Genomic DNA, 14,116 nt, shown 5'->3' with positions numbered 1-14,116 from the left:
AGACAAACTGAACACAGAATGCCTCTTCGTCCTGTGTTATGTCATTTGCATAGTGTGTATTTAAAACATAAAATGTACTCCAGAGCTGTTCCTGGGTTCCCTGTTATTTCTCTTTTTTGAAAAGAAATAAAATACACTTCCAAATAAAAAATGAAACAGTAAGCCAAGCCAGGCTGAAGATGCTCACCCATGTTCAATATTCGGTAAACCCAGGCTGACTCTGAGAGATTTTCAACAGAAACAAATGAATTCAGGGTTTAGGATTATCACCAAATAACACGTGTAGCACAGACTCATACAAAACAGGAGCTCAGTTTATTCAGCCAGTTTGTTAACATCATTGTTAATGTTTGCTAACTTCATATAAGTAATTTCAATACCAGTTTGTCCTCGCACAGTTGAGTACGTCAGAGCTACTGATGCATATTACAAGGTATTGCTTGCAAGCTGTTTCTAGAAAGCTCAAAGCCATGTTTGCCAAAGGACTGCCTCATGAAGAATATGTTGCAGTGCAAGGGCCAGTACAGCTGCCGGGGCCCATTTGTGACAACTGCCTTGGACCCCCCCCCCCAATTCGTTAAAAAAAAAGTTCTGGTCCAAGCAGAGCAAGGTGGCTGGGACAAGCTTCACACAATCCCAAGAGTGAAACAACAGGTGGGAGCCTGGAGGGAAATTTAAAGGGCACTTTGATCCAGCTTCTCAGTGTCACAGCTGCCACCATTGCCTGGTAAGTCTACCAGGACCCACCAATGAATGGCCTACCAGAGGGAAGTTTATCCAGAGACCCCTCAAGCCTTGAGATTGTCCTGGATGGAGCTCATGGACTGCAGGATGAGCAGCCGTGTTCTTAGGAGTAGGTTGGGTAGGGGTTCTTGTCCTCAACCACCTGCCCACATGGCAAGGCAGCCATGCTTCTGCCATCTGCTTTGCCACTCTCTATTTGGATCACCATGTTTCCCTACGCCTGCTTCCAGGAGCAGAAAAATAAACGTGGCACCCAGGCCCCTGGGCAGCCCTCACGCAGCTCCCCTATTCATCTCATAAATGGCCTAGCGTACCCAAACAGAAGGGAAGGAAGCCTTAAAAAGGGCACAGCCAGGTAGAGAACAAAACCACACAGCCTCCTATGATGCCCAGAAGGGAGAGTTTGCCTTTCAATGGGCGCATCTGATCCAAACCTTTCCATCCTGGACACCCTGTTTTTCTAGGATTGCTTTCATCCCTGCTGTGCCTTGCTCCATGGCAAATGTTCAAGCAGGTTCCAGCCCAACAAAAGCACAGGCTGGCACAGGCTATCCCTCTCCCCATCTCACATCGCCGTGACTTTTTCATCCAGCAAGTCTTCCGAATTCACCATCACCAGCTGTGCTCCACTTTGGTACCCTGTACTTCTGGCAACGTCAGAAACACCTGAGCGTCAGCAAATTCCGGCTCTGCCACGGTGACCACAGGCTCAGGTGTCTGAAGCACCTGACAAGGAAAGGACATGGATGTCACTGCTTCAGCTGGGCAGAAGAGTATGCTGGACATTCACTTTGCGGGCAGGTAGCCACTCACGCTCAGCCTGGCTTTCCTCCTCACAGTATAATGGGGAGTGGGTGAAGTTGAGGCAACTCCAAGTTGGCATCAGAAGAAAAGGGGCGACACTGTTTATATCCAGACTGGGGAACTGGCTCTGACCGGCTGGCAGTCAATTGGGCCCATGGACTGGAGGTTCCCCACATCTGGCCTATATCGTAACACACCAGGAAAAACTTTGCGTGTGGGGGAAGCTGTGTTAAGAGGCTTTGCCCTTCCTGATGGGATGACACAGAACAGGGGCCCAGACAAAGGACTGGGAAGGGGTCAGCTTAACATCCCTAATGGGAAAGGTATCACTGACCTGCACTCCCTGGGCCATTGGAACTTGTGAACTGGCAACCACCACCTTTGGGTGCTCAGCACCACAGTGCTGCTCCAGCTGCTCTTGTCCAGGGAAGATTTCCTCGCAGAGTGTGCAGACCCAGGAAGGCTCCGAAGGACTGGTGTGTTTGGTGGCCAGGTGCTGCTGCAGTGCCCCCTGGAGGTGGAAAGAGGCTGAGCAGTGTGGGCAGTGGAGGGGCTGAGATCCTAAGGGAGAGAGAGAGAGAGAGAGAGACAGCGCAGTCATGAGTAGGCAGGGAAGTGGGAACCTCCAGGGAGAGGGGCAACAAGGGGCAAATTAGTGGGACACTCACCCGAGTGCTGGCTTTTCTCATGGGCCTGCAGCAAAGCGACCGAAGGGAAGAGTCTCTTGCACTTCTCACACTCATGGAATGTCACTTCTAAAGGAAAGCCATGAGATCCCCGGTGGGTAGTTTATCAAAATGAGGGTTCAGCTACAGGCCAGATATCCACTGACCTTCACCCAGTCCCCTGCTCTGCAGAAGGGCTTGCAAAGCCTTTTTGGGTGGCTCCTCTAATGCATTCTCTTCCAACCAACACAGCCCCACAAAAAGCCAATGGTAAGCCACCCACCTCAGTAGAATGGATCCCTCTCCCCCAAAACCTGGCTGTTGTGGGATCCACCAGGCTCCCGACACTTGTCCCCTCAATCCAAAACCACTGCCTAAAAAGTGAAGTGTGAAGAAAGCATGCACCCAAACCCCACCAAACTATAACAAGCAATGGAGGTTTTGTGGAGGTCCAACAGTTCCTAGGAAGAGAGTGGTGGATTCCATATACCTCCACACCCCCAGAGGAAGTCTACCTCTGAACACGATGCTGGGGGAGGGCAGGGACCACCCTGCTTTTGACTTTGCCAGGAACAAAGGTAGAGAAAGACAGGCTGCCGAATGAGCTGGACCTTGGTCTGATCCCACAAAGTTCACCTAACAGCCAGTGCTGAGCTGGAGGCGCCGTGCCAAAGAGACAAGATCTGTCAGGCACCAAGAGCAGAAGACACCAAGGTGGCACCTTTGCCCTCTGAGTCCTTTACCTGCATGCTCTTCCTTGGTGTGTCTCCTGTGGGCTGCAGTGCTGGGAAAGGTCTTATCGCAGGAGCTGCACTGCAGCGAAGAGAACTTGGAGGACCGGTGGTTCTGAGCAGCAAAGATGTCCGGATGATGAGTCCGATTGTGGTACCACAGCCCTGACAATTGCTGGAGGGAGCAAATCCATTCTGGTTATCACAACCCACACACAGAGGGGCTTGGGCTGCAGGTTCAAAGCCTTGACTCTGGGATTCACACTATGGGGAGTCCACCCACCCTATCCCTGAGGTAGACAATGGCTTCTGTCTCCAAAGGAAGCACTGCCACATCAATCCCTTGGCTGTTGCTACCCCACATGCCCCCAATTGCATTTTCTATCTATCCACAAAGGGAGGTCAATGGATGCCCACAGAAGAGCCTGATCTTCAGTGGAGGCAAGTCTTTGGAAGAAGTCCAAGTAAGACTTCCCTGGTGCGCCTTCTCTGCCATCCCTGGGTGCAAAGGAGTGACCAAGTCAGAATCTGATTGCCTGTTGTAAACACAGTCTTTGGAACCAATGGGGTGGTTTTATTTGGTATTTTATTGTTACAAAGTCACCTTTGACTGATTTTTATTGTAAAACGCCTTGTGCGAAATACAGCTTTTTATCATGTACAAAAAGACAAAATGTCCATTTTAGAATTCAGCACTTTTGGATTCCCAGAGACAGGGGAAGCAATGGAAGACGTGCCTGTTTGTGTGAGGGAGGGGTGAGACCTAAGAATGGTAAAGGGGAGGGATGGTTGTCCCGTTGGCCGCTGCTTCTGCCAAAGCAGACCCACCTGATAAGCTTTGTTGCAGATCTGGCAGCTGAAAGGTTTCCCCCCGACGTGGGTGACCACGTGGCGCTCCAGCAGGGACGGTGCACTGAAAACCTTCCCACAGGTCGGGCATGGGTGGTACTCCCTGGAGTGGGCTGCATGAATGTGCTTCTGGTGCTCCTGCAGGGTGGGGAAGCTCATCTGGCACTTCTGGCAGTCATAGGGGTCGTCAATGTCTGAGTCCCCATGTGGAGGGGAGGGCAGAAAGGTGGGGCCAGGAAACGAGTTCACATGCAGAGGGTTCAGGAGGAGAAGAAGGACAAAACAGGAGCTGGTTACAATCACAGAACTGTTTCCCCTTAGATTATGACTGCCCTATCTCTAGGAGAGACTTTGCTCACAACCAGGACCACATTCAGTCTTAGCTAGGCATCATGTTGGTGCTCCTCATGATTCCAGCCTTGCTGGCGGAGCCCAAGCCCTTGACTATACCCTGCTGTGTGGGACTTTAAGGCAGAGACACAGAAGAACAGCTGCCACCAATAGCAGACCTCTAGCTCCTGGAAGGACAGTTGGGGTCACCCTACCTCAAGGGCTCAGGACTACTGCCTCCTTTTCCAAAGCAGCAACACATGCAAGAGTGTAAGCTTGAGAGCAAGAACTATCAGATTACTCATCATTATAAAAAAAAAATCTCTAAATAATAATAAACTCCTCTAGATCTCTGGCACTGGTCCAGGAAGGGGATGCCCTCACAATAAGAGGCAGAGCAGGGGGCATCCTGCAACTGCTTCCTTCCAGGGTGTGTCTGCAGCACTTTTAAGTGCATGAGCAGTAAATGGCAAAACTTACAAAGCTAGGGAGGGCGGGAAGCTTTTGCTGTCATTTATTATTATGAAGCTCAAGGCACTCACTGTGAAAGGTGTGCAGGTGTATGGAGAGACCGTTGGCTTGGCGGAAGCCTTTCCCACATTCCCGGCAGACGTAGGGTTTGTCACCTGTGTGGGTACGCACGTGGCGGGACAGCTCAATGGACTGCGCGAAGACGGCGGCACAGTACTGGCAAGCGTACATCTTCCCTGCCAAGAGAGCCAATGCAGTGTGTTGGTATGAGGGCTAATATTATGACACTGAGCCTAAGCATGGAAGGACTGGCATGCTAGAAGGACCATCATCAGCTTTCCAGAATACCCAAGCAGTGCCTGGTCTCACAGCAGTGTTAGAAAATCAGCTATACAAGCTAGGCACCAAATGGCTCCTTTAAGCAAGGTTGCAGTTGCCAAAATGAAATGTCTAGTTGCCACTAATTGATTCTCAGTTAAACATCCAGCTAGTTCAGATGACAATCTTGAGCCAGGTTAAGAGCTTGGTGACCTTAAAGATGAAAAATCACTTGACCCAGAGAAAGGCCTATTCTGACCTGTTTTTCTTAATGGTGACTGTTCCTGCTCAGGCTGTGCAGAAAAAGTACTTGGGTTCCTGAAATGCATTCCAATTGTGCTGATAAAATAATACCGACAGAATTCTACAGGATGGGGTATGAGTGTGTGAAAACAGTCCAGATCCAATGACCCCCAGGCATGCACCTCCAGATGGTGGTGTCAGACGCCATCCTGGCACCCAGGCATCTTCACTTGGTCGGAAGTGTTCAAAAGCCAGGTGCAAAATGCGCCTGGCTAATCTCAAACACTGTCTCAGAGTGACAGGGATCAGCTGGAAAAGACAGCAAGAGGAGCCAAAAAAGGTGGCTGAGGGACAGAGGGCAGCAACCCACTTTGGGGTCTTCAAAGCTGTGATGAGGTCAGTCTCTTCCCTGTGGCTGGGTAGCCCCACAAGGGAAGCACTCATACGCCCCAACTTTCAGTACCCAACAGCCTGTGAAGTTTGGCTCCTCCACACAGCGGGGCTCAGTGCTGCTTGCCAAGGTGCCTTTCCCTGACTCCCAGCCCTGCTGTGCAGCAGCACATCACGGCCCAACCCCTGCTCTATTGGGGAGCCTTGGCACATTTCGGCAGTGGGCTGCGTGAGATGCAGCCTCTGGGTGTGCAGGGGGAAATGACATGTGTCGGCAGGGCCCCTGGTTCTTTGCTAGCTTCCCGGACTCCTGTCAAGTTGCTGCGGTCGGAGGCTGACCCGGAGGGGTGCCTGGCCTCACCTTTGGCGTGCTTCTTCTTGGTATGGTAGGCGAGAGCCGAAGCCTGGGCGAAGCTCATCTGGCAGTGCTTGCAGGCGAAGGGCTGGTCACCCGTGTGCAGGCGCTGGTGGTTTTTGAGCGTGGAGTTGGCCGCAAACTTGGCACCGCACTCTTCGCAGGAAAAGGGCTTCTCGTCAAAGTGCTCCGTCAGCTTGTGGTACTGCATCCCTGAGGGGAGGCGGGGAGGAACAAGGAAACAGCAGCAGGTGAGGCAGAAAGCCTTCAGCTCCCCAGCACACCATGTGCAGCCTTTTCAGATCAGCTTCTCGAGGGACACAGAGCTGCTCACCACCGCCTGCTCAAACTGGGCCCGGGCTGCAGCGGAGGGGATTCACGCTGGGAAAAGTCCCTGCTGTGGGAAGGGCCCTCTCTCAAGCTTTTCTTGGGCATGGTAAGGAAGTGGCATTCACTCGCACAGCCCTCGCAATGTGCCCAGAGAAAGTCATCTAGGCTGGGCTAAGCAGAGTGGGAGGAGCAAGGCTTCTTCTCCAGCCTCAAGGCTTTGAAATGGGCTGCCAAGCCTGCTCCCTCTGCCTCAGCCAGGCTCAGCAGGCATCTGGATCTAGAGCAGGGTTTCTCAAACTTGGGTCGCCACCTGCTTTTGGATACAATTTCCATCATTCCTGGCCACTGGTCCAGATAGCTAGGGATGATGGGAGTCCAAAAACAGCTGGAGACCCAAGTTTGAGAAACCCCAATCTAGAGGATGACTGGACCTCTGGGGTTTCACTTCTGAATGCAAAGGGGGCCTGACTGTAAATGAAGAGATAAAAAGGGAAGCCTGCAACTCCCAGGAGCCCTGCGGCTGGCCATACCTGATGTGTGTGCAAACTCCCGCCCACAAATGTCGCAGGCCACGGGGAGGCGGGGCTTCTTGGGCTTCTTCTTCCGGAGGGAGGAGCCTAGCTTGCCGTGAGCCTCCGCCTGGTGCTTCTCCAGTTCTGCCTTGGAGGCCTTCGCCTCGCCACACTCTGGGCACTGCGCCGGTTTCTGGTGGGCCACCCGGCAGCGCTTCTCATGCACCTTCAGGCGACAGTAGAAGCGAAAGCTCTTCCCGCAGGCCTTGCAGGCAAAGCTCTTTGGGGAGGCGGCTCCCTTGGGGGCCTCTGGGCTTTGGCCCCCCTTTGGCTCCGCTTTGCCCACCGCTTCAACCTGAGACATGCTGTTCACCTTCCATTTCCAGACACTGGCCTTCCCTCCGTCGACAGCTGTCAAGAGCCCTGTGGAAGAACAAAAGGAAACAGTCGCTCTGAGGCATGTGGACTGTGGCTTCAGGGCCATCAGCAGGAGCCAAAAATATCTGTAGAACAATATGCTGAGCACAGCTTCCAGAGAACCTTTGTAAGGGTCAAGTTTCTAGCTTCTAGCTTGCTAGTTTCTAGTAAGTGCTTCCAAGCATCAGGACAGTTCCAGAGGAATTCCCAGGACTGGTCAGCAGTAACAACTGCTTCAGCTTCTTATCTACCCCCTTGCCAAGCAAAACTTACACCAACCGTGGAAGACAATAGGAATTCTGAAGCGCACTTGAACGGGTGCAACATATGCAGGTCACATAGCTTTAATCTTTGTAGCAACTGAGGCAAAAACCTTGTACCACTTCCCTAAAGCTACTTGGAAAGTGCAAGATTGGCTGGGCAATGAGGATCAACTACCGCAAGGTCAGGCGGCTTGAAAGGAAGGAGAAATCCTGCAAGGACATGCCTGCACCTGAGGGGACACCACTCTTCCCATGAACTGCACAGCTCAGCAACAGGAGAAATGGGTTTTTGCTATAAGGGTCTATATTTTGCATTGTCTTACTTTTGTTTTCGGTGTACCTGCTGTTTTTTTAAAAAAACATTTTCCTGTTTCTCCTGTACACTGTCTTCAGATGATTGTGTAGAAGTTGATTGATAATAATACTTAAAAACCTGAAAATCTATTCTGCCTTTAATTAAGCAAGTTTCCAGGCCTTAAGTGTGCAAGGGAGGGGGGTTGTGTCTGGTGGAATATCTCATAATAATAATAATAATAATAATTTATTTATTTATACCCCACCCATCTGGCTGGGTTTCCCCAGCCACTCTTGGCGGCTCCCAACAGAATATTAAAAACACGATAAAACATCAAACATTAAAAACTTCCTTAAACAGGGCCGCCTTCAGGGGACTGAGCAGGGTTTTCAGGGTTAGAGAATGCTTCCATGAACTCTCTCCTCCTCCCCACGGCAGTAGAAGAAAGTAGAAGAAACCAGGCAAAATCAGCTGCCATGTGAAAGTGTCTTCCACACTTTCCTCTGCCTGCTCCCCCCTACTGGACCCTTGTACAACAACCAGGCCCCTCATGCAACAACCCAAGACCGTAGGCCTTTGAGTACTACCTCTGCAATGAAAGGCTTCTTCTTCAGCAGCCCCCTGAAAGAAGCTGGGAGCGACTCTGGGCAGCATTCAGCCTCCTGGCTGTGGATTCCTGAACTGACGCACAGCGGGAGTCGCTTTGCAGTGAGCTGCTCCCCCCACTCTCCCTTTGCCTCAAGTTCTGCCAAATTGACCACAAAACAATGCACCTCTCAAGCATGCACACAGAGGTGTATGTTGCCAATTCAATTACAGGCTGGGGCTGGGCGTGTCCCCCACCACGTGCCTAGAGAGTGGCATATAGAAGGCAGAAAGATTCTCACCAGCTTGCTGTAGTTCCTGCATCACTGTCTGCAGGCCTGGGAATGACTCCTGAATGCTGCAGAGGAGCTGGCAGATCTGGGTGGCAGGAAGTGGCTTGTTGTTCCAGGCACTGCTCAGAGCTGCCCTCCAGGAGGTCGCAGGGGCCACCTCCTGCAGGCAAGTGCTCACCACCTGGGAAAAGCCACAGAAGAAACACATAATGAAGAGAGTCCCCCTACCCTGCTGCATAGCAGGATTATTTGACCTCTCCACTGGGTGCCCGAGCAGGTGCAGATGCTCCCCATGTGTGGCACGGGGGACTAGATCAACCCAGAAGGTCCAGCGAGTTCAGCCACATGCCTCTGGGAGCTGCCAAGCAGGGACAGAAAAGACAGCAGCCCTGCCCTGTCGAACCACAGTCGTTTATTGACTCCTAACATGCCCTGAGAGCCTATAGGGCAAGGGATGGTTTTCATGTGTAGATAATAAATAAATAACCAAAATGAAATGCAACATAGTAGCTCTGCTGAGCTACAGTGGTGGAGGGCTGTTGATGATCAACTTCCTCCCTGAATGTGTCCATTTGTATTTTGTGGCAATGAATCACATAAGCTAGTAATGCATTTGATAAAGCAGCACCACCTCCTTCCCAGTCATCGGGGATGATGTTGCGATGGGGTGACGACCAAGTGGTGAAGCGCACATTCACCTGGCCATTGGTTGTCTGAATCCACCCAGCAAACATCCTGCTACAGACTTAGCACACCTGAGATATACACACCTGGCATCTAGGGACAGCATCCTGAACCTCCTTGGCTGGTTTGGCCAGGTCTGCTTCTACTGGTGGCAACTCCTCTTCTGGACCAGCTCCCTGCTGGAGGGCCTCGGAAATCAGCTTGCGATGCCTCAGTAATATTTCTGTGGCAATGCTGTCACTAGAGCCAACTATGGAAACGGGCAGGGTGGGGTGTCAAATTACCAACTAGAGGGCTACTGCAGAGCCTCAGCTTCCCAACAGTCATGCCATTTCCCTGCCCCAATATGTGCTCCCCATTGTGAGAAATCTTCAAACTGTCTCTTGGAGCCTGGATAACCCAGATGGGATGGTTTCAAGTCTAGACTAGAGGACATGTAGGAACAGGCCATCCTGAGCAAGCAAGGCGACCAGCAGTATGCAGAAAGAGTCTATGTTATGGGTAAAGATTCTCCTGCATGTCACAAAGACCATCTGAGGCCTCGTTGGATGAGGTGGGGGGTGGGCACCCTCTGTTCCATGATCCTGAGCGAGAGCTCAGTTGGGGCCATAGCCTGCAAAGCCTTTTCTGAACACCCACCGCCGCCAAATTGTCACCCCAAGGGTACCTGTGCTGTCAGAACTAACTGCTGCAGCCACCCAACGGTCCAGTAGGAGACCAAGGCCAGGGAAAGGAGCTTTCAGGGCCCCGAGAAACTTTGACAGGGCCTCTGGGCTCAGGATCTTCTCCTCCTTGAACAGATTCTCTGCAGCGTCCCTGGGTGAGTTGCCCTCAGAGCAGTCCATGGCAGCCTGCAAGGACAATTACACAGCTAAGCAGGAGATGCTAAGAAACGTAGCAAACGCACATGCAATACTCCCCTGCCCCCATACACACTTTAATGCTGTTTGCAGTAGCTGAAATTTTGAGACACATACACTATTTCAAGTATGTTTCAGAAATCTAACCTGGCATGTTTGGCAGTGACAGGATCTGTGCATTCCAGAAAATATTTCAGTTGGGCACCAATTCTGTGCAAAGGCACCACTGATGCTTAATAGCTATCAAGAGCAATGCAAACTGGGAAAACCTGGCCCTAAGTTATCTGTTTAATTCATTTATATACCACTTATTAGGGTACAAACTCTTGCAAGGTATCTTACAAAAGATATATAAATGTAATATATGATAAACATTAAAAAAAGACAAACTGATTTAAAATAACTGACAGAAGCAGCAGCTAATGCATGAATCCAGCTTAAGACCTTGAGATCATGTTGTCCCAACTCCCTTCCAATGCAGGAATATGCAGCTGTCCCATTCGGGGATTGAAGCTGCAACCTTGGTGTTATCAGCACCATGCTCTAACTAACTGAGCTATCCATCATGAAGTGAACTGGGCAACTCTGCCTACCTCCTTGACATAGAATTAAGTACTAGGCCAAATTTCTTGGCAGAAAGGAAGGAGGCATTAGTGGGAGAGAGAAGGGTAATGTGGGTAAGAAGGGAGTGACAAAAAGACACGGGTATGCCCCTGCCTTTCTCTTTTTCCAGTTTACCTGCTTTTCTGCCCCAGAGAGGAAAGCATCATCCTCTGATGTGTCCAAGAGCCCTTGGATAGGCCTCAGCTGTGTCAAATCCTTTAGAAGCTCTTCCTTACTTTTCTGGGGCACAGCAGCTATAGGCTTCACCTCTTCTGAGCTTCCTATGAAAAGAGGAAGCCCAGAAAGTCAAAGGGAGAAAGGCCAGTGGAAGCAGGATGATAGCAGGGCCTTTTGTCTTCCTCTTCTGAGAATTATTCACCAAGCAAGAGAACACGGCATACTGTGCACACCAAGCATACATAATTGATCACTGCACTCTGCAGCAGATTTCATCTGGGAGTGCATTCCATGTTGGCATCTACTGAAGACCTCCTTTCAAAATGCATTGTAAGTGCAGTTTTTTATCCCAGCCTTTATTCATCTGGAAATTGTATTCCTTTTTTCTTTGTTACTGTTGATGCCTTGTTCCTAAATTGCTTTGGGATGTTTCATGGGAAGTGAGTCACAAATGAAACTGGCACAAATGAGTGCAAGGAAACATTCTGGTGGGAATGTTTATGCTAAAAAACCAAAACGTCTTAATTACCTAATAGGTGCTGCTGGAGGAGTTTCTTGGGAAGAGCTTTGCTTTTCCCACCTGGGGCTCCAGGTTAAGATGGTGCATCTCCCTCCTCTTGCAGACAAGGGGGAAAGCATGCATGGACACAGGCAGAAGCTCTTGGCTTTTGGCTTGCAACAGGAGCAGCAGCTCACAGCATCAAGTGATGACTTCCATGTGTGAAACAGCCATCACAGGGAAAGCACAACAAACAAGGCTGTCTCTGCACAGAATCAAATGCAAACTTTTCAACTGAGGCAGTTCACTAATTGACCTCACCGTTGTCAGACAAGGTACATACATGTATGAATCAGTCCACTGGGTAGAATTACAACAGGCAAAGTTACTCTATCGTTTATTAGGAGCAGGCAATGTCAAGGTGACACTCTCACCTGTACCTCCAACCAGGTCTTTCGCCTCTGGCAGTTTGGTGCTCTCCCATTCCTCGCAAATGCTCTGGCCACCTGGACACAGAGGGAGGAGAACTTTGGGATCCTGGCAATGAGAATCAGGAAGCTGAGTTTCCTTGTCTGAAGCTTCCTGACATGTGCTCTGTCCTTGCACTCTGGTAGTGTCCACAGAGTCTGCAGAGCCAGAAGAAACCTGCTCAGGATGCAACATCACTTTGACACTGAGTTTTGCAGCATGAGAACTGTCCAAAGTGGCAACACCTTTACTAGATGCATCCCCTGCCTGAAGAGAAATGTCCCTCAGCACTTCTTGACTTGGAAAGCTCAGAAGGTCCCCAAGAAGGGTTTTGCAACTGACAGCCACATCAAACATCTGCAGACTGTCTGCCACAGATATGATGTTGGTGAAATTGTGCTTCCCAGGAGGCAGCTTGCCTGTATATATCATTTCTAGCAGGAGAGCAAATTCATCTGGGGCCACCACAGAAGCATCAATGGAGACTGTGTCTGTGCCATCCAGCACAGACCTGAACAACACACTGGCTGCTGCCAGCACAAGCTTGTGCGCTCGGAAATGCATCGTCCCAACCAAGATGCTACAGTCGCAGAACTGCTGTTCCCTGCAGAGTGTATGGAGCTGTTGAAGTAGTTGCTGGCTGTAGTTTGGAAGATCCATAGCTCCCTGCAAGTCTCTGCTCCCTTCACGTTCTGTATAGTTTTGCTCCCAATCAGCTGTACGCAGATGAGAAGAGCAGCAAATTAGTTGTGTGGACTGTACTTGTTCCCTTCCCCATTATGATCAAACCTGTGGCGTTGCCACGAACAAAGGTGAACAGCCTTGGGACACTACTGCTTTCCACCAGTAAAACCCAACTAGACTTTGAGTAAGAAAGTATTTCCTCCAAACAGGGTAATTCTATTTAGAGACCTCTGCTCTGCTCTCTAGTTCTGCCTGCTGTGTAACATTTGCCATCCTTCCTCAAAATCGACATTTTCTGGCTCAACCTCCTGGTTCCCATTCCTTACTGCAAACCTCAACATGTAAGGAAGCCTAGGAGGGCCATCTTAAGTGGATACAAATTGTTGCACCAGAAGTAGTTTTAGTCATGCTGGCCACTGGGCCCGGAAAGCTGTCTGTGGACAAACGCCAGCTCCCTCGGCCTGAAAACAAGATGAGAGACACAACCCCATAGTCACCTTTGGCTGGACTTAACCAGCAAGGGGTTCTTTACCTTTTAATTTTACCTACTGCTCTTTAAATATCCGAAACGGTAGAGTTAATGAGAAGTATGGGCCTGTTGCAGACAGGGGCTTTCAAACAGCCCAGTGCTGTTCTGTGGACCTTTGGTTTCCCACTGAAAGGAAGCTACTTGAGGAAGGCAAAGTCCCACAAATGATGCCAGGTTACACCATGCTGGTGCTGCCCATGGTTCACCCAAAAAAGCTTCAGTTTGGAGAACTGCAGGTCTTTTGAGAGGCGAACTACAGCTCCCAGAATTCTTGAAGGGAAGTCATGCATTGGAAACATGTGATGGGCCTGAGTTTGTGGTGTGTCCCCCCCCCCCCCAGTCGCTTTCGTGAGCTGTTTCTTATCACAAGCCGCTCTGGGAGCCTTTTTGTAAGGGGGGTGGGGACACAATGAAAGCGATGCTCCAGCCTCGAGGCATCTTTCCTCCCTCATTCCCTGCCATGTCTCACAGCTTAACAGAGCCCAACTTGGGCCGAGTGCCCTTTCAAGGGAGATGCGTGGCCGGTGGCCAGATGCGAGGGGGCGGACGCAGAGGCCCCCCCGAGCAGCACCAGCCTCCCGAGGGGCTTGTCCCGGACGAGGCCTCCCACCCGGGCGCGCTCTCTCCCTCGCCCGTTCGAGCTAGGCGGCGGCCGCCCGAAGGGGCCCCAGGCCCACGCAGAAGCCAAACGCAGGGGCCTGCCCAGAGCCAGAGTCTTCTTCGTGGCCCCCACCCTCCCCGGTCAGGTGAAGGAGAGACGAATTGGGATACGGCGAGGAGGGCCTAAATCGAGCGCCTAGGCCGGCTGGTGTTGCCATGGTTACCTTTATTGGGAGCCGCGCGGCGGCGGACACGGGCGAAGGTGGGCGCGAGGGAGGAGGAACAATAAAGCTTCAACAAGAACGGCGTCCTTCAGCCGCTTGTCGGCCCCGCCTCCTCCCGGGCACAGAGGCGGAAACAAGAGAAGAGTCGCGCTTCACAGGCGGGTCCCGAGGCGGGACTTCCTCTCTCGTCCCT

The 14,116-nt window shown here is 51.1% G+C and overlaps 1 protein-coding gene across 5 annotated transcripts; it reads right to left on the bottom strand.

Moving 5' to 3' along the window:
* Positions 1 to 296: 296 nt before the first annotated feature.
* LOC310711739 (zinc finger and BTB domain-containing protein 40-like) lies at positions 297 to 14,045 on the bottom strand. 5 transcript variants are annotated; one of them, XM_083513965.1, is made up of 14 exons: positions 13,924 to 14,045; positions 11,853 to 12,602; positions 10,878 to 11,023; positions 9,947 to 10,130; positions 9,366 to 9,529; positions 8,605 to 8,776; positions 6,761 to 7,165; positions 5,907 to 6,113; positions 4,666 to 4,830; positions 3,773 to 3,987; positions 2,957 to 3,119; positions 2,217 to 2,303; positions 1,883 to 2,109; positions 297 to 1,461 (listed from the first exon to the last, which is right to left on the bottom strand). In XM_083513965.1, exons 2-14 carry the CDS (start codon positions 12,544 to 12,546, stop codon positions 1,357 to 1,359), a joined length of 2,934 nt encoding a protein of 977 aa, XP_083370091.1. In that variant the 5' UTR covers positions 12,547 to 12,602; positions 13,924 to 14,045; the 3' UTR covers positions 297 to 1,356. The 5 variants fall into 5 exon arrangements, with proteins under 5 accessions (XP_083370091.1, XP_083370088.1, XP_083370089.1 ...); XM_083513962.1 differs by having other exon boundaries at positions 297 to 1,470; positions 13,924 to 14,043; XM_083513963.1 differs by having other exon boundaries at positions 297 to 1,470; positions 13,103 to 13,926.
* Between the last annotated feature and the right edge of the window lie 71 nt (positions 14,046 to 14,116).

Source organism: Podarcis liolepis (assembly GCF_965112155.1).
Source record: "Podarcis liolepis genome assembly, chromosome: 7".
NCBI classification, from domain to species: Eukaryota; Metazoa; Chordata; class Lepidosauria; order Squamata; family Lacertidae; genus Podarcis; species Podarcis liolepis.
Note: the sequence above shows the minus strand (reverse complement) of the source record. Positions and strands in the feature narration are given on the sequence as shown.